The following is a 20,397-nucleotide window of genomic DNA, read 5'->3' on the forward strand; positions in this document are numbered from 1 at the left end:
GAAGCAGAAAAACACCCCAGTAGGCAATGGAAGGAAATAAAACTAGCCGTTAAGCAGGCCTCCTTCCCAACGGCTATATGCTATTTCAATGTGTTCGTTATTCAATTCTTTAAATATGTGGGGCCAAATCTTCCACCACGTGGGTCCATATTTCCGATATTTCCCCCATGGAGAGATGATTTAGTTTTGACCCTTTCTTCTTGTGAAATTTCATTTTCAGTCTTCTGCGCTAACAAATTGCACTTACATCCTCGAAGCTTAGTCTAATTACAAATTCGATGTGTTGGATTCAAATTGAACCATTTAATAAATTTGGATTAATGGATCATATTAGATTTTATAAATTTAAATTTATTTTTTTTAATTGTTAATGAGACCTAAAACTTAATAAAAAATATAAATTCTAAAAAATTCCAATTAAATTTAAATATCTATCAGTAATTTTTTAAAAAGTATTATCATGGTTCAATATTGTGAAATGAGTTTGAACTATGGTACAAGTAAGAAAATATATTATTATAATATTTCATAAAAATTATAAAATTGAATTATCTTTAAAAACAATTGTATTAAAAGTAAGCATTAATGCACAAGAAGTAAAACAAAGCTAAAACAAAAGAAATAAAAAGGTATACTATAAGGGTGGAAGAGAATAAACTATATTGTTATGAAAAAAAATCTCTTTTTTTATAAGGGACAAGCTTACCATGAACAGAATCTTGATTAGTGACACAATGTTTTCTTTTTTTATAAGGGACAAGCGTACCATGAACAGAATCTTGATTAGTGACACCAACTCAGTAGTTGATTTTTATTTTTATATGTTATAGGTTTTAATTGATTTGAAGCTTTAAAACAAGAAAAAGAAACTTAGCCTATGATTTCTTAAAAAGATTAACAAAAACTAAGCCTTGTGGAAAAAATATTGTAGTATTTGTTTTTGTTATTATTTTTTTTTCACAAATCATTATGGATTAGAACAATAATTTTTATTTTTATTTTTTTGTAAATATATTTTTGCACCATTAAGCCCATTTAAACACAAATTAACACCTAATTTCATTTTTTTTTGAAGAAATGATTGGATTAAAAATCATATAACCAGGTGAAAATAAAAGCTAAATTAGATGATGGCTTTAAATTTCATACAAAAACTTTATTTTGATCTCCCATCTTTTTTTATTTATAAGTTATTGGTTCCTTATTAAAAATTCAATTTTGATATTAAAGTTCATTTCTTCTATTTTTCAGTCATTGTTTTGTGAGAGGAGGTAGAGAGAGTGAGGAAGCTAAATTTTGATATAGAGAGAGAAAGTAGTTATTGACGATGATCTTAGACACCAAAAAAGTTAAAACGGTGTCAATAAATTTCATTTCACGAGGACAGTTTCACCAAGGTGTTTTTTTCTTCTCCTTGCTTTGAGGAGGCATATCTCAATTGCAGAATTTTTTTGGGGTTTAGGTTCATTTTTTTTTACACTCTTTTTTTAGTTTTTTTTTAAATCATGAATATATTTATCAGAGTTTTAGGATGTTTTCTATGTCTTTGGGGTTAAAATAGGTTTTAAGCTAAAAAACCAAAGCCTTGTTTTTTCGACGACTAGAGGTTGTTAGATGCTCTAGAATGTAGATGATATATTGTCTGCTATCTTTCTTTGTAAAAAAGTAGGATAGATAATTTAAAAAATCTTGTTTTAAAGAATAAAAACAAACCTAAGTCCCCATGCTAGGCTAGAAGGTCCACTAACCTGGGCTTTTTTTAATGCTTAAGCATGTTAGGTCATTAAGGTTATGTTCTTCGGCTCTTTTAGTTTTTTTTTCTTTTTATATTTGGATTTAAAAAAATTTATAATTTCATACTTTGTTATCATTTTTTTTATTTAGCTCAAACCTAAAAGAACGTAATATCACCCTTTTTTTTTCAATAATGTACTTTTATTATCTCAACATCACATGTTTATCATAGTTTTTATACTTAAAAAAAATTATTATGTGTTTTATTATTATATAATTAAATAAAAAATAATCTTTGGATACAATTTTATTGAATATGATGACATGTATAATTTATGTTGTGAGTTTGTTTGGTTAACTCTAGTTTACTTAGGTTTTTTTAATTAAATGCTATTTTTTACTGATTTTATTTTTTAACATTAATTAAGTTAAAATTGAATTTTTCAATTTGTTTTTTTCAAGATTATCTCCATGAATTTCGTAGGTCAATCTATAACCTAGTTAGATCAATTGTTTTTTATCTTAATACCAAATAAAAATATTACTCAATTCATGATTAAAATATATTTATTTTTTAAGAAGACATATCAACTATACTTGAATATTTTTTTATACTTTAAATTTTTTTTATTGTAACCTGTGGCATAACGCAGGCCATTAGACTTGTTATTAACTATGTTAAGATAAAAAAAATTGAGAAGTAAGAAAATATTATTTAGGATTTAATAAATTAGTTTGTATGCTCATGTTATCTCTTGGGGGATACGAATTGTTTTAAACATAAAAAAAAATTAGATCTCAATAAATTTTTTGTAATTGTCATTAAATACAGTATTTTGGATTTTTTTTCATAAAGATAGATTTTTCTATCAACTTATCTTCTTCTTCTTCTTCTTCTTTTTTAATCTTAGCCAATATTTTAATTGGAAGCATTGTTTCTATTTAGGAAAAAAAATGATTTTTAAAGCTAGATTAAAAATAATATCAAAATAGTATCTTTATATTTTATGTAATTGAAAACTTAAAAAATAAAAAATATGATAAAATCAACAATTAAAACTACAAGCAACTTCATAGCATGCCAATAATTTTTGCTAAAATTAGCCATGTATATATTAACCACACTAGTTAGTTGTGAAATATTTAGTATTATACATATCATGATATACAAGACACTTCTCATTATACTAGCATGAAAAAGATGGACTATATGCTTCATCTCCTTCTTCGTTTCAGATAATAAAGTAACTAAGAGTTTGAAATGACTTATTAATGGAGTATTTACAAGTTTTGATGTTTGCAAACCAAAGTAATAACAAAGTAATAAATAAACTAGCCTTTCAATGTACTTTTTATGTGAAAAGTACAATTTACTTATTTTATAGTATATATGAATTTCCATCACAACCTATATCTTTTTACCTGAAGCTTACTATTATTCACATGAGCATAAACAAGATAATCAAATACTTTTATATTTGTATAACTAGTAAGAGATTCAAACCTTATCTCTTCTAGAGTTTTATAATTAATAGTAGTTGATAAAGATTTATTTATCATATAATAAACTATGTTAACAATTTTTTTTCAAAACCTTTTAGATAACCCAATACTAGAGAGTATATAGAGCATAGACCGAGCTCTAAAAAAGTTATGTTCCTATTTTTTACAAATTCATTTTATCATGACATTTTTTTTTTACTATATGATGCCTCACAATTCCTTTATTTTGCAAAACTCATTGAATGGACCTCCATGAAATTCTAAGTCATTGTTAGTTAGTAAGCGCTTGATCTTTGTACTAGTTTGCTTATTAATTATAACATTTTTTAAAATTAATCAAAGACTTCATCCTTGTATTTTAAAATAAAGATTCATACCTTGCAAAATAAATAATCAATAAAAGCTATATATTTCCCACTAAGACACAAAACACAAAATAGATCCTAAAGATCGAAATGAATATAATCTAAAATGCCTTTAGTTTGATGAATACCCATATTGAACTTGATCATACATTGTTTTTTGAACACATAATGCTCTCAGGAATCCATAAATCCAACTTTATGGTCATCAAACAAACCTTATTTGCTTAACAAAGTCATTTCTTTCTCATTTATATACTCAAGTTGCATGTACCATAACATCATAGTATTAAGATTTAAAGATGAAACAATAAAATTTATTATAGTTATGCTAACTTGAAGAAAATAAAGACCATTTTATTTTAAGACTTTCATCACAACAAAAACACCCTTCAAAAACCTTATAACTCCATCTTTAATTTTATATGAACAATTATTAGAGTCTAGTGTATCCAAAGAAACTAGTCATTTTCTAGTTTTAGAATATGTTTAATTTGTTAAGGACCATCATTCTTTTTAACTTAGAATGAGCCCATCATTCATATCTGGTGTACCTAAAGAAACTAGTTCTTTTTAACATCATTAATGACATCTCGAGTTTAGAGCTACCTTCATATCTTTCAGGATAAGAGTATATCTACTAAATATCATACAAAGTTATCACTTATAAGTTTCAGATTTAAAAGGTCTTAAGAATTTGATAAAATTACAATGTAGTGATTTAAATTTTTGTTAAGTTATGTGTTATCATGATTTTCCTTGCCATCTATTTATATAGTCAAGTAATATTAATTGTCTATAATCTTCCATTCTTTAGGTTCTTCACTAATCCATACATCAACTAGTATTAACGTCAATGTTCTTTTCATGATCTTACATTTACATGAGTGTATATTTTCTTTCAATTTTATGACTTATTATAACTACTTATATACATGTATATTCTGCTTATGTATACGTTCTTTTACACACACATAAAGGATAACCCTTACTTTCTAAGTTACTCTTAACTAATCAATTATCATAATTATCTTCCAACTTTATTTAAATCCCATAAAATTTACAGTGCAACAATGGGGTATACAGGGTTTGCAGGCATTGAATCCAATTTACTTCTAGAGTTGTTGGCTTTAAAGAATGATCTGCAGGTTGCATAAGAACGAGGTTATAGAAGAATTCTATGTAATTCTGCTTCTACAGAGGTAATTCGGTTGATTTATGAACATCATATTGTTTTCCATGAATACAGAGCTCCTACCTATGAGATCAAGAGCTTGATGCTAAGGGATTGGGTAGTCAGGATTTGTCTTTCTTCCAGAGAAGCCAATGCTTTCACTGACTTCATGGAGAAACTTGGATCCAGGGAGTCTACGCATCTTATGATTTGGGGGGCTCTTCCTCCAGGCATGGGTCACCTCTTGCTAGTAGACTCGATGGGTCATTGTTTTTCTTAGTTTGTTTCTAGTTTTTCCATTGTACCAATATATATATATATATATATATATATATATATATATATGAAAGAAATATTTTCTAGTTTTTCCATTGACTAATTTTAATTATAAAATAAAATAATCAATAAAGCATCGATTTCATGCTACTTGTTGTGTAATTGTACATGTTGGGCAAAATTTGAGTATATCTAAAAATAAAGTTAATCTAAAGCTAAATTCATATTCTTTCAATTTTTCAGTATTTTTATTCATGTAAGACTTAATAAAAAAAAAAGATTACACTAGAAATTTTTTATTACAATTGACATATTTTTTTCCTTTATCAATGAATAATTCATAAATATTATTTTTATTATTATTTTATGACTAGAGGTATCCATGCCGGTTTCGTACACTGATTTAAATGTGTTTTTTCTATCTAAATATCTATTTAAGAATGTGGTAGAAATTATTTTTTAAAGTATTTTTTATTTGAAAATATATTAAAATAATATTTTTTTTATTTTTTTAAATTTATTTTTTAACATCAAAACATGAAAACAATCTAAAAATATAAAAAAAATTAATTTGAAACTACAAAAGCCCATTGCCAAATGAAGCCTACAATTTATCCATAATAAAAAAATTTATTTAGATTTTTTTTATGGTAATGCCAAATGAAGCCTACAATTTATCTATAATAAAAAAATTTATTTAGATTTTTTTTATTTTTTATATCAGCACATTAAAATATTAAAAAGAATTAAAAACATTAAGTTAATATTTTTTAAATAAAATACACTTTCAAAGCATATAAAAACAAAAAACAAAAGGCACCACAATACAAAACACTCACTAAAACCTTCGGATCCATGCCATCATTTATATGTAATAACATATACTATTAGTTTATAATTAATTGAATAAAAGATCCAAACATATATCATAGAAAATAGATGCACCAAGAACATGACAGGAGGATAGTGCCAATTGGATAATTACAGAATCTAAAATTGGTGAGCACCTGCCATTCAATTTCTCTTCGGGGGACCAAAAAAATATACCTTGACTAGGTTTAGGTAAAGCTTCACTATCTCACAATGGATTGAAACTCTTTTTATCATAATTATCAAATCTAATTTGATTATAAAAATTATAAATTACCAAATCAAACTAAAACAAACTCTTGTATATTATAACATATTATTTACATTTTGTTTTATAAACATTTATAAAAACATGATAGCATAATATAGCTGCTTATATGTAGATTTCCTCTCTTTTTTTTTAATAATTGCCTTAGGTAATTTTAATTCATTATAGAAAAAAGCTATACAGATTATGAAAACAAATGTGAAATTCAAGGTAAAAGGCTTAATTAATCTATACATTCATCAACTCCAAGTCTTCTTTGATCAAGTCAAACAATCATAAAAAGAGGACAACAGTTTATAGATAATTAATTCTTAGTTATTTATTTTCAAGACTAAAACAATATTAAAAGGAACATAACTTCCCATAATATATAGTCTTGAACTCGGTTTTCTTTTATCAAGTAAAAAAAAAATCATAAAAATTCTTGCTATTTCGCTTTCAAGATTAGAACAATAAAAGTAAGACCACACGTTTAATAGTTATACATGTATTTTATAATTAAATGTGGATCTTCTTCACCAAAAACCAAAGAATTAAAAAACTATATAAATTGTTCATCATTTGTCAATATAATTTATCATAATATAATCTAGCAAATACTATCTCAACAATTCATTTATTAATTTAAAAAAAAACAATGTTTTATAAAAATAATGTATTTGATTAAATATTGAATTATTTTAATTTGTGAAATTTTTTAATATAGAGGTGAGATAAACACAAAAATAAAAAAATAGAAACAATAAATTAAATTTTTTAAAAAATTAACAGGAAAGATAATTCTTATCATTTTTTAATGGAACTAGATATAATTTTTTTAATCTCATCTTGGTTTTTTTTTTTTTTTACAAAATATGTTGTAAACATCTCTTGTTAAAGGAAAAAAATAATTTTTTTTTTTATGAAAATTAAAAATAGACTGATGATCTCGGATATGATCTACAAGTGTATTGATAACATTTTTTACAGAAATCTATTTTGCCTGAGATAAAAGAGGATTTTTGGAACTCTAAAATAGAAATTCTACACAATTGTAATCTATAGAAACAAAGCATTCCTCAAATTTAGATAGGAAAAAATAAATTCTAAAACAAACCGGAATTTAAATAGAACCAATCATACAAACTCCTATATATATATATATATATATGCACACACCACATATTTCGGCAAGAACTTGGTTGACAGCAAAAACTTAAAATCCTAGCTATATTTATCCACCGAAAAGTCTACCACCTCTCCCTAGTTAGGTGAATCACGCCTCCTTAGGTGGCTGATATTCCTATCACAAAATAAATCCTAGATACAAACCAAGACAGAGAGGACACTGCCACCTGAAACCGAAGCCAACCCTCTGACTGTACTTTTCATAGGTATCATCAAAAGAACCAGAACTGAAAGGAAAAGCTGTTCTGTTCAGTGATGGGGGCAATAAAGGCAGCATCTGGGGATGCAGTGTTAACTTTCATGTGGGTGTTTGTGTCTTCCATGTTTGGTTTGTTCACAAACCTGATAGTGACTGCTCTTGGTATTCAAACCCTTGCCTGGGCTCCTCTGGTCATTACTACTTTTATTGTCTTCACCTTTGTTTTCTTGTTTAACTTGATTGGTGAAGCCTTGGGTGGTGCCAGTTTTAACCCAACCGGTACTGCTTCCTTCTATGCTGCTGGGGTTGGTGGAGACACTCTCTTCTCCATGGCCCTCAGATTCCCTGCTCAGGTATACATTTACAAACATCATTGGCTTATCAAACACGGTAGAATTGTACTTTTTTATTGCATGCAAACATGTCTTTCTGTTGCTGTTCATCAGCAGTATTGATTTCTTTGTGTTTAGTTTCTTCTTTTTATTGGGATCGTGTTTAAGGATTTAAGTCCTTAATTATCTTGATTTATTTGTTTGTAAAGCAAGATGATGGAATTTGAGTGTTCTAGCTTCCTTTGGGTCCCTCCATTTCTTTCTTTTTTGTTGTCTTGTTTCTTTTCTGGGAACTTTTTAGTTCTCTAGTTGCCTTTCATTGTTTATTGCTTCCGTGTCTTGATTTCTCTGACGGAAGAACATTATCCACAACGATCCATCTTCCAAAAAGAAGTAGCGTAGTTTTGAAAAGAACAGCCATCATTTACTTTCCAAAGAAATTTGGCCGGCACTCTGTCACAACAAGACCAGAGCAGTTGTGCCAAAGCTATTCGGAAACAGGAATGGTATTGATTAAAATATTAACAACCGAAGTCTCCTTGACAGGCAGCAGGGGCTGTGGGAGGGGCGTTGGCTGTCATGGAGGTGATGCCAGTTCAGTATAAGCACATGCTTGGGGGGCCTACTTTGCAGGTGGACTTGCATACTGGAGGCCTTGCTGAGGGGGTTTTGACCTTCTTAATGAGTTTTGCTGTTCTTGTAATTATCCTTAAAGGCCCTCGTAACCCTCTGGTGCAGACATTGTTTCTTGCCATTGCGACCATAACATTGGTGGTTGCAGGATCTACTTACACCGGTCCTTCCATGAATCCTGCCAATGTGAGTATCCCATTTGTCTTTGCTTCTCAATTTCATAGTCATCTTTCCTTTGAGAAGATATGTGGAGTGCTTATGAATCTCTCAAATTTTGCAGCAACCTGTCTTTTTCGTACTTATAGTTTAGATTATAAAAGCATAAGCTCCTAAACATTGCGTGCATGATGCAAATCACCTTTATTTTTCTTCCACTTGTTGTTATACTGTTTTTTCCCCCTTGTAGCCATTTCTGCATTTTGGTTAAGATCGTTTCACATGTATGACTGACATTGCCTTGCTAAGGAAACCAAGACCTGGCAGATGCTGAGACAATGTCTCATAATGTCTGAGTTCATCTCTTCTCTCTCTGTTTGAGAGCCTGTAAAGCTGTGTAATTCAGGAAATGTAGTGGACATGGGATAGGGAAGGTCTGAGCCATCCATCTCCTCTTTGAAAATACTTCTGCTAAGTCTTAGGATATTCTGCTCAATTTCATGGAAAAAAACTCCTATCTGATTGACAAATCTCACTGATCCAACACATCCCTTTCTCTAAACAAGCAAACTACAAAGAGCAGACTATAAACACTATCAAACAAGCATACTCCCACCAACTCCAACAAACTAAACCATTAAAATTTCCACCTAAAAACCGTCTCATAATTCAAGAAATTCAAGAAAAACTCTGCAACTCGTAAAATCCCTTTCACCAATCTGTTTTTATTCTTGGTTTCTTCTCCGTATCTCATTGTTAAGTGATATTCTTTTGGTATCGAATAGCTAAGGACTTTGCTCCTTCTCATTCTTGACTAGATAGGATACACAAGGGCTTTGCTCATCTATATCCTCGGTATATAGACAAATAATAGAGAGGAACATAAATGACCTCTTCGTCCTTTTCCCTTATGCTCACTTCTAACCGATTATATGGAGGGTAAAGTTAAGATATTTTATTGTCATGATTAAAAGATTTTGGGATGGTCATTTATGATTAAAAGCCTCCAGCCTATATAGAAGCCGATGGTTTTCTTTGGAATTTATAGTCAGGATATATGATAGATAATCAAAGTCGTTCAAGAGAAATTTGTCAACAAAGTTACATTTGCTGATATGCAGATTAGTCTATTAAGAGAATTGAATCGGAAACTTCTAAGTATAACCATCCTCCTAATATGGAAGTATGGAACAATAATTAAGAAAGATTATAAATTGTCGAGAAATTATTCAATACTGTTGGGAAACATACTCCCTCTCTTACTTTCATAAAGACTTTGTGGGGTTCGTGAATAAATGTGAGCAAGGGAGTACAAATTCTTGGAGTTTATGAAAGGAATTCAGCTTTAGAAGTTTTTCAGCCTGTTCTTTAATGGCTTAATTTTGAAGTTTGATTACCTGCAATTAGAGCTTTGACAGTTCTGCATATCTATGGGATAGAAAGGATCTCTTACATATGTCAAATTCAAGTTTTGGAGATTGACCTTGCTTGCACCATTTTGATAGAACTCTTGCCTTACATTTTTCGTGAGTATCATGCATGCTCTCATTTGCTTACTAAACTTCCATTCTAATTTTACATCTTTTACTTGGGCAATAGATGGTCTGCATATGCATCCACTTATCCAAAGGTAAGTTAGTATGGTTGTCAATTTTGAGTGCAAATTATAGGTTCTGGAACTGCGATAGATTCATGTCTTAAATAGCTATTAAACAGCGAAGTAGGCAAAAGTTGGTGTGTTATCTCTGCTTTCTTGTAATGCCGAATAAGAATTGATGAGAAGACTCAAACCTAACTTCTGAGAACTCTTGCCACCAATCTTGATGTTCCTGCGAGGGATGGATCAAATTTTGACCACTTGACAGGGCCCAAACTAAGATTAGTTTTTTGTTTCATCTTTTTTTCTTTCTGTGGAGAGGGGTAGGGGGTATGTGAGCTGCCATTGTTATTTTTTCTTCCTTCTTTGCACCTGTTGTGTCTTCATATAGAACTCTTTGACTTTTTCTTGTCATATTGTTCGTAGCATGGAAACTGAGAGAAACTAACTCCTAAGCATGTTAATCCCTTGCACGTTCTGCTGTTGCTTTTTTTATCTTCAGAATACAATTTGGCTATGGCGTGAGGATTGATCTGACTCAGTAGAGTCTTCATCTTCATGGATCAAATTTTAAGATCTGAGAAGTTTGTCATGGCACTTGTTTTTGCTAAAGGGAGAACGTTATGTTTTGAGAAATAATCAGATTGTAGAGCCCACCTGTTACATACAAATTTCTGGTCTTTCTGGGGTATATCGTCAATCTAAAGCTTGGTTCTCACATGATCATCTGCATGTTAGATTGTTATTAGAGGGCTTCATATGATTGCAACAGCACTATTCTATTACCATTTACATACTCTAGAGATCATAGATTCATGGAAGTCTTAATATGAAATGCTTGTCTTTTGATTGAACATTCAAGATTTTTATCTGCAATAGATCCCGATGATGGTGTTCTAGTTTTTCATTTGATGTTTCATGTTTTCTTGAACATTTGGATGCAATCAAGTGCATTTTGATGAAAATCTAGTTTTCCTGAACTGTTTGGAAATCCAACAAATTCTGTAACTTATCCTCTGCTGTTCTCCACAGGCCTTTGGGTGGGCATATGTAAGAAAATGGCACAACACATGGGAGCAGTTCTATGTTTACTGGATCTGCCCCTTCATCGGAGCCATATTGGCCTCCTGGGTCTTCCGTGCTGTCTTCCCCCCACCAGCACCCAAACAAAAGAAAGCCTAAATGACAGAGCTTAGCTCATCATTATTTTACATTGCTTGATGCGTCAAATGTAATAAGAACTTCAGCATTTCATTTCTCTAGTCATGTTAGACTTTTTCATCTTGTTTCCTTGCTCAATTCTCGATTTGAACCAGCAGGGAAGAACTTTTAGTGGGATTGCAGCAACCTGGACCGAGTCATGTTAATCTTGCGCTTTTTGTGCAGAATTCATTCCTGCTAGATTAGCTCCTGGTTTGGAAGCCGTAAAAGTCAGAAAGCAAGGTTCTTGATGCTGACATGCCTTTTCGGTATTGCTAAGGTAGTAGTTTGTGTTTTTTAAAATATTTTTTTAATATATTAAAATAATTTTTTTTATATTTAAAATTTATTTTTAATATTAATACATCAAAAATGATTTAAAAATTAAAATAAAAAAATAAAAAATTGTAAAAGTGTGTTTTTACTAAAATAAAAAATTGTAAAAGTGTGTTTTTACCGCAAAAACAAACACTCTTTTCTAAAAGGTGAAACTTTTTCTCTTTCCGGTGAAAAACAAACAAATATACCTTTTTAATTTTATGAATTTCCACAAGAAAAAAAAAAAGAGTAAACTTTTTCGAAGTTAAATGTATAAAAAGAAAAGGAAAGGAGTGGGAAATAAATAGAATCTGTAAAGCAAAGTGTTTTGATCAATTGGGAGGACCAAACTTAAAGTAATTGGGCCAAATTGAAAGGCTTTGTAGTGGTTAGGACCAAATCTGAATATTCAAACAATTCGAGACTAAACAAAGCAACTTTTCTCACCGACGGAGGAGCTGCGGCAACAAATTCTTTTTCTTTAAAATATTACTCTTAAATATAAAGTCTAGGTTCGGTCATGTAAAGAGGCTTTTGAGTTTTATTTTCTTTTTTTGTTAATATTATTGATTTATTGGAATGAAATACTTTTTGCACCTACTGCTTCAGTAATAAAGCTTGATTAATTTTTCTGCGTTTTAATAAGTATTTTTTTTATTTTTTTTTAATTTTAAAAAAATATTTTATTATATAACTAGCATGCATGCTAGAACTTTATTTTTATATGAATTGTAAGTTCCATATATGCTTAATATACAAGTTAAAATCTTTATAAATATATATAATCTTTTTATTTCGAGTAAACAATTTAGGATGATATAATAAATTGCAAGATTATAAACTAAAAAAAAATGCTCGTCTAATTTTATATTTTAAACAACTGAGTAATTTATCAAATATATACTAGCCAAGGAGCCCGTGTTGTCATGCAGGTTCGCATTTTATTATATTTTATTTCCAGTATGCTTAGATTTTTTTATTTTTTTTTAGGGTTGTTACTTAAATGTTATTATACTTTTTTAGACTTGTTTTGTTCAACATCTAATTTGAAACCCACTTGTTTATTGTGAGAAAAAATATATCACTCTTCAAAAAATAACAATAGTATAAAGTGCAAATAGAGGCATCTAACAAAATGATGGTGGAGAGCATTGTTATTTTAGTGTTTTAAAAATATTTTTGAAAATTTTGAAAATATTTTTATGTTGTACTTTAAATTAATATTTTTTAATATTTTTAGATTATTTTGATATGTTAATATTAAAAATAATTTTTAAAAAATAAAAAAAATATTATTTTAATACAATTCTAAGTAAACAACATTTTAAAAAATAATCGTAATCATATTTCTAAATATGATTTTGCTTTTAAATATTTTTAAATATAAAAAAAATATTTTAATATATTTAAAATAAAAAATATATATATTTTGAAAAACATACCGCTATTAATTACACCGGTATAACTTATACTTTTACTACCAATCCTCCTCATCAATTGCTTTTTTATCAGTTTTGTTGGAATTGCAACAAATAATTCATCATTCTTTGCCAATTCTATATATATTGGTCAAGGACCTAACTATACTGTCCTATGGAACCGTACCTAAATTCTAACAGCCCATATATCTAAAAAGGCCAAATTATCATAGAAAAAAAAAACAAAAAAAAACCGCCAACTCTCATGCAACTATTCTTGCACATTTAGAGATGATAATTTCCTCTTAATTATCCGGTGTTTCATGTTGTCTGATTCAGTTAAAGATTAGGAATGAATTCAATCCGGTTTGATTATTATTATTTTTATTATTAATATAAACAAGTTTATATTTATTTTAATTAATTTTATAAATTTTAAAATTAATAATCATTTAAATTTTTAATAATTTTAAAATTTATAAAATTTAAACTAATAATTTTTAAAAATAAATTTAATTTTTTTTTCAAAATTAATCTAATTTGATTACGGTTTAAAATGAATGTAACTTTTTTAACTTTTTTTTTGTTATGAAGTAGTTATTTTATTTTTTAATTTAATATATAAGTTTTTATATTATTATTTTTGAAGAATCATTATAATTTTAGGTATTAATTTAAAGTTAGGCAATATTTCCATCCATGAATCATAGTTATTTCCTTTCATAATTTATGATTTTATGCATGAGTTTGAAGCATGAACTACATTTTATGTTCTTAAAATATAGTTTGTTTTTTAAGCTTAAATTTTATTTTTTTTAAATTGATTTAAAATAAATTAAAAATTAGCTGATATTGAGTAAAAAAAATTATTTTTCAATCCAATTTAAAAATTAATCAAATTTCAGAAAATGAATCTCTGTATGCATAGTTTCCTTTGACATTAATGAAATCACTTTCTTTAAACTTTACACAAATCTCAAAAGTCGTGCACTTTACACTATCTCCCCCTTTTAAAAAGAATTTCTGAAAGTTTTTATTTTAAATAAATTTTTTATAATTACAAATCATTCTAATATTAAATATAAATTTTTAAAATAAAAAATATTATTTAATATATTATAAAGCACTAACTTTTCTTTTTTGAAAAAAAACACTGCACACTTTGCCTGAGTTAGAAGTATACGCGCTCTCTCATTCATTTAACACTATTTATTGATTAATTCATCTATTTCCCATTTCTCTCTATCTCTCTCTCTCTCTCAGAAAATTTAACCGCAAAACAAGGAGAGCTGGATCCATCACAGGAACCAGCGCAATCCTTAACAATAAAGCCACCACAACCATCACCTCCGGTGGCAACCTCCACCACCACTACCACCAACGGCCAGATCCGTTACCGCACTCCATCCTCCGCCGAACTACTCCTAGAAACGGGCTCCACCGCCACCTCCCCGACCAACTCCGACAAGGCAATGAAGCGACCAGGCATGCGACACGAGTCACTGAGTGACAAGGCCCACAAGTACAGAGGAGTGTTGCTGGTGATTTCGATCCCGATGCTTTTGATCGCTTTTGTGCTGTTGGTGATGCCGAGTCGTGAGGATTATGAATACGGAGGAGGAGGGAGTCGAAAGATGTCGCCGAATCTTGTTAGGGATTCGAGGAGTTATGCTGTTATTTTTGATGCCGGGAGTTCAGGGAGTAGAGTTCATGTTTTTTGTTTTGATCGGAATTTGGATCTTGTTCCTATCGGTAAAGAACTCGAGCTTTTTGTGCAGGTAATTAACTGTTTACTTAGCATTTAATTAATTAATAGAATGTGAAGTGTATTTTTTTCCCTATAAATTTTGAACTTTAGTGAGGTAATATTGCTGTAATTTGTGGAAATTGGATTTTGATTGGAAATGAGTTACATATTTTTTATTGTGAAATTTTTAGTTTGCTTTAGTAATTTTAGTGAGGCCAAGTTTCCGTTTGCTGAGAAGTTATAATGGAGAGGAAATATATTGTTGGTGATAGTGAAAGAGTCTGATGCTGCTGTAGTTGATTTTAGTGTGTTCTGCCTGTGGAAGTTGAAGTATGGTTCAATTTTTGAGGTTTAAGAGTGAGAGTATGTAGCAGATAATGAAATCGGGATGGACAATGTCTTATTAGGTTTGATGAAGTTTTGATATTCTTTGGCATTTTTTTCGTTATTTTTAATTTCTTGGATTGAAAATGCTTGGTGAGTTTAGGAGAAATCAGGGGATATTTTGGAAGATCGGGTATTTTTATTTAATTGTTTCCAAAAAATAAGCAATTTTTTTCTCAAATTTTGGTCCTGAGAAACAAAGTGAGTGGTTTTAAAATGATGACAATGGTAACTTCAGCACTTTGTTTCATACTGTTTTGTTATACAATTTGTGCTCCTGATGTTGTTTTGGTGTTCTGGTTATATAGCTTAGTCCAGGTTTGAGTGCTTATGCAAATAACCCGCAAGAAGCAGCCAGTTCCCTCGCTTCACTGCTTGATAAAGCTGAAAGTTCTGTACCTAAAGAGCTTCGACCAAAAACACCAGTCAGAGTTGGGGTGGGTAAAAAAATTCAAATCTTTTTTTTTTATTATTATTATGACTTGCTTGGAACTCGTGATAAATTAATTGAAGATCAAATGATGTAATGGGTTTACAACTCAACTTAATGATTTGTTGGGGTTGCTTAGTTACTGTATTTTCAATGTATATGCAGGCTACTGCTGGCTTGAGGGCATTGGGAATGGACGCATCAGATAGAATTTTGCAAGCGGCAAGTCTTTATTTGATAGTCTATATTTTGCTTGTTTTCTCATGTTTTGCCACGATATTGCGTGCTTATAGCCATTTGAACTCCATATTTGAAGGTTAGGGATTTCCTGAGAGCTAAAAGCACCCTGAAATCTGAGGCAAGCAGGGTCACTGTTTTGGATGGTTCTCAAGAAGGATCTTATCAGTGGGTATGTTTCATTGACTCTATTACACACCTACATGTTTGTATGTTCAAGTTAGTTACACTGATATTAGTATTTTCAACCATTTGAACCCCTTGTGACAATGCTGGCAATTCTAATGACTAGAGAATGATGACTAGGGTGTAATGGCATGCTATTTTGTAATAGAAGTATTAAAATACTATGTGGTGTCCCCATGCTCAGTTCAATCATAAAATAGTGGGAAACTTTCTACAATAGAACTAGCTAGGCAGTAGTTTCATAAATTGGAGATTACAAAGAAAAGTCCTGTTAAATTTTATTGAGTGCATCAAGTTGGATAGAAATGCTGTCCTCTTCTTATCAGTGGGTATGTTACATTCAAGTTAGTTACACTGATACTAGTATTTTCAACCATTTGAACCCCTTGTGACAATGCTGGCAATTCTAATGACTAGAGAATGATGACTAGGGTGTAATGGCATGCTATTTTGTAATAGAAGTATTAAAATACTATGTGGTGTCCCCATGCTCAGTTCAATCATAAAATAGTGGGAAACTTTCTACAATAGAACTAGCTAGGCAGTAGTTTCATAAATTGGAGATTACAAAGAGAAGTCCTGTTAAATTTTATTGAGTGCATCAAGTTGGATAGAAATGCTGTCCTCAGAAGAAGAAGGCTAATTCCATTTGCAAAGGCTTTCTCTGAAGAAGGCTAATTCCATTTGCAAAGGCTTCTCTTGAATTAGGATGAAAATATGAGCCTTCACGCATGAGTTTATGCTCAACATTAGTGAATCACTAACTAGATACGAACACTTACTAGATGACATTTGCATCACTCACCTATCTTGATATTTGGTCTTCCCTTGAACATTTCTCCTGCTTCTGTCTCTATTTACACTCCCCATTACATGTGCTAAAATGCACTGGATATCAGTTACGTGACCAGTTCATACATCATAGTACCTCTGCATTGGCTTCCACCCTGGTCTGATTGTGTGTTTGTGCTTTTCCTCTGGTGTCCCATGCTGACTTTGTGATCATACAAAGTGCAAATGTATTTTTTTATTGCATCTAGAAGGTCATGATGTAAAATATTGAATTAAGATGAGAATTTTTTTGGTCTATTCTGTCCTCAATATTATTGTTTGGTCTTTTCTTGCTTTAACTTGCATGCATTTTGCAGGTGACGATAAACTACCTTTTAGGAAATTTAGGAAAGACATATTCAAACACAGTTGGAGTTGTAGATCTTGGCGGTGGATCTGTTCAAATGGCATATGCGATCTCCAAGATGGATGCTGCAAAAGCTCCAAGGATATCTGATGGAGAAGATACTTATGTAAAGGAAATGTTTTTGATGGGAACCAAATATTACCTCTATGTTCACAGGTTTGGTTCATCACTAGCTGTGATTTTTCACATTTATCAGGCTGCAATAGAATTTTCCTACGTAGAAAAAGATTTTGGTACGGTTATTAGCTGTTCTATGGATATACAGTTGAGTATTTTATGACTGGAAATTCAAAATCTAATTTTGGCATCTTTCTCGTGCACAGCTATTTGCATTATGGTTTATTAGCAGCTCGAGCAGAAATTTTGGATGCTTCAGAGGACTCTAGCAATCCATGTATCCTGGGTGGTTACGATGGTAATGAATTACTTCCTTTGTAAAAGGCCTGATGAGTTTGTCTTTGTTTTATCATGTTGTTTCATCTTCTTTTCTGATTTGAGGAATTAAGTTCTTGTTCATAATTTGTTGCTGCATAATTTGCTTTATAGAATATGAATATCCTGTGTATGATTAGAAGACATTAGTTAGATTGGTAATTTTACATGTTCAATCCTAACCATTTAACAAAAAAGAATATTTAAGAATTCAGCCAACATGCTACATGATACCATTAGATGTGCAGGGCACATGCAGTGCACGTTCTCCTTATTGTGATGTTTCCTCTCAGCTATTATTCCATTCTATATTTTCATATAATCAGTGGAAAAGTGGAATGAAAAGTTGTAATGATGTGTGGTATCTCATATAATTTAAATTTTAAAATATATTAGTAACTTTTAAAAATTTTAGACTGAATTTCAAAATGATGTTACAGCAAATCACTTTAGTAATTGAATTTCTTTCTGGATCTTTAAAAAGTAATATAATTAGATGTGGTTATAGTTCGTTTCTTTCTGGATCTTTAAGTAATATAATTAGATGTGGTTATAGTTCAAATAAGAACTATATCAAACACATGTATGGTGTTTAGATGATCAAATGGACTGATAAATGCCATCTCTCTTCCTGGCCTTCAAATTGTTTAAAGGGGTATACAATTATGGAGGGAAAGACCATAAAGCATCAGCTTCTCCATCTGGTTCAAACTTGGACGAGTGCAGGAGGGTAGCTCTTAATGCTCTCAAAGTTAATGAATCGACTTGTACAAGCATGAAATGTACATTTGGTGGAGTATGGAATGGTGGCGGTGGGGATGGACAAAAGAATATGTTTGTTGCATCATTTTTCTTCGACAGAGCTGCTCAGGTACTAGACATACTTGGGTTTCTTGTGAAATTCATTATAGGTTACAATGCCTTGTCTACAAATTTAGCATGCTAACTAGATCGTTTACATTTGTAGGCTGGTTTTATTGACTCAAGTTTACCAGTTGTCAAAGTTCGACCTGTGGATTTTGAGCATGCTGCAAAGCGTGCTTGTGGAACTAAACTAGAGAATGCTAAATCCATATATCACAGTTTGGATGAGAAAGATCTGCCATATATATGCATGGATCTGGTCTATCAGTACACATTGCTTGTAGATGGATTTGGTAAGTCCCTTGCACTTGAGTGAATTGTCAAGGTTCCTGCTAACTTTCACTCCTGAGAGTTGTGCTAAGATGATGTGTACTTATCCTTGGTCATTCTATGCCTACAGCTATGGATCCATTGCAAGATATGATGTTGGTGAAGAAGGTTCAGTACCGAGATTCCCTTGTGGAAGCTGCATGGCCACTCGGCAGTGCCATAGAGGCTGTGTCATCACCAGCGTAACTCTAAATTGCACTATCAGCTTTAGTCACCAAGGTGCATAAATTGCTCAGGATCAACATTTCCTAAAGCAAAGAACTTTGCATGATAGATATTGCTTCAGAGGTCCGTACAGAGTGGAAATGGAATTTTTTTGCCTATAGATTGGGAATAGTGGAAAGGTACAGCTCCATTCGTTATCATTTATGTTCAGCTTCCATATTTGTTTCATTAATATTGAGTGAATGATTCGATTCAGGTCATTTCGATTGCCCTCTGTATTTCCTTATCTTCTATTTTCGTTATTTAAGGCAAATTCTTTTATATGTGGTTAGCATTTCAAAACATATATCAATCTGAATTATGTGGGGGGATTGATGGAATTTTACATTAACGCGTTTCATATTGGTATTTAATTTGTTTTGACTAAATCATAATTCCGCTGGTTACTTTTCTATTTATTATTGTAACCTTCACTAGCCTGTTGTGAGTTCATTCTAAAATTTTGTTTCTCAAGCATTTTGAAGTGGGGAAAAAACTAGTGATACAGTCCAGATTGAAGCTCTATTCCGCTCAACTAAGTTGATCAAGTTGATCAGGTTTTCGGCCCAATCAATCAAAGTTAGTCTAGATCTGGTTTGGTTCAAAGCTTGTTAGGGTTGTCTAGTGGTAGCATGAGAGATATGTTTGGGTTTTATCTCGGGTTGGTTATGAAGCTCAATTATTTATGCGGTTTTTGGCAGCAAAAATTCTTAATTTAAAACGAGTAATTAATGTTCCTCACAAGGATTTTTCAAGTATCCTAGTGACGCAAGGAAAGATTGATGGCGGCAATATTTGTGTGCTTATTTTTGGGAAGCAGCTTTGATGTGATCATAAAAGGAGAGCAATAGAGGTTGCAGCGAGATAGGACATTTTCTTAGAAGTCTTTTCATGTTTTGTAACGATTCCATGCTATTCAAGGAAGCTAAAGGGGGGTAGTGTTTAAGGGATTTAATTCAGTAATTAAAGCACAAGTTTTCCTTAACTTATTTGGGACATCGGGGGTGGCTGCAACACCCTTATACCTTTTAGGATACTAATTTCATCTGTGAGGCTATGAGGAATTTTTAAGCAAGGAAGACACATGTTTTGGGTTATTTAAGTTGTTTCATGCTAAACCAAGTTATTATTTGAATTTTATATATTTTTTTCTTTTTTCTTTTTTCTTTTAAAACCCT

The 20,397-nt window shown here is 30.8% G+C and overlaps 2 protein-coding genes across 2 annotated transcripts; both read left to right on the forward strand.

Moving 5' to 3' along the window:
• Positions 1 to 7,375: 7,375 nt before the first annotated feature.
• On the forward strand, positions 7,376 to 11,667 carry SIP1A (small and basic intrinsic protein 1A). Its single transcript, XM_011001168.1, has 3 exons — positions 7,376 to 7,906; positions 8,432 to 8,704; positions 11,304 to 11,667. Exons 1-3 carry the CDS (start codon positions 7,610 to 7,612, stop codon positions 11,451 to 11,453), a joined length of 720 nt encoding a protein of 239 aa, XP_010999470.1. The 5' UTR covers positions 7,376 to 7,609; the 3' UTR covers positions 11,454 to 11,667.
• A 2,747-nt stretch (positions 11,668 to 14,414) lies between these two features.
• On the forward strand, positions 14,415 to 19,608 carry LOC105107288 (apyrase 2-like). The gene is made up of 9 exons (XM_011001169.1): positions 14,415 to 14,985; positions 15,647 to 15,775; positions 15,934 to 15,990; positions 16,085 to 16,177; positions 17,340 to 17,545; positions 17,713 to 17,804; positions 18,475 to 18,692; positions 18,789 to 18,978; positions 19,086 to 19,608. The coding sequence occupies exons 1-9, from the start codon at positions 14,680 to 14,682 to the stop codon at positions 19,199 to 19,201; spliced, it is 1,407 nt and encodes a 468-aa protein (XP_010999471.1). The 5' UTR covers positions 14,415 to 14,679; the 3' UTR covers positions 19,202 to 19,608.
• The last annotated feature ends 789 nt before the right edge of the window (positions 19,609 to 20,397 follow it).

The sequence above is a fragment of the Populus euphratica genome, unplaced genomic scaffold, assembly GCF_000495115.2.
Source record: "Populus euphratica unplaced genomic scaffold, PopEup_1.0 scaffold154.1, whole genome shotgun sequence".
NCBI lineage: Eukaryota > Viridiplantae > Streptophyta > Magnoliopsida > Malpighiales > Salicaceae > Populus > Populus euphratica.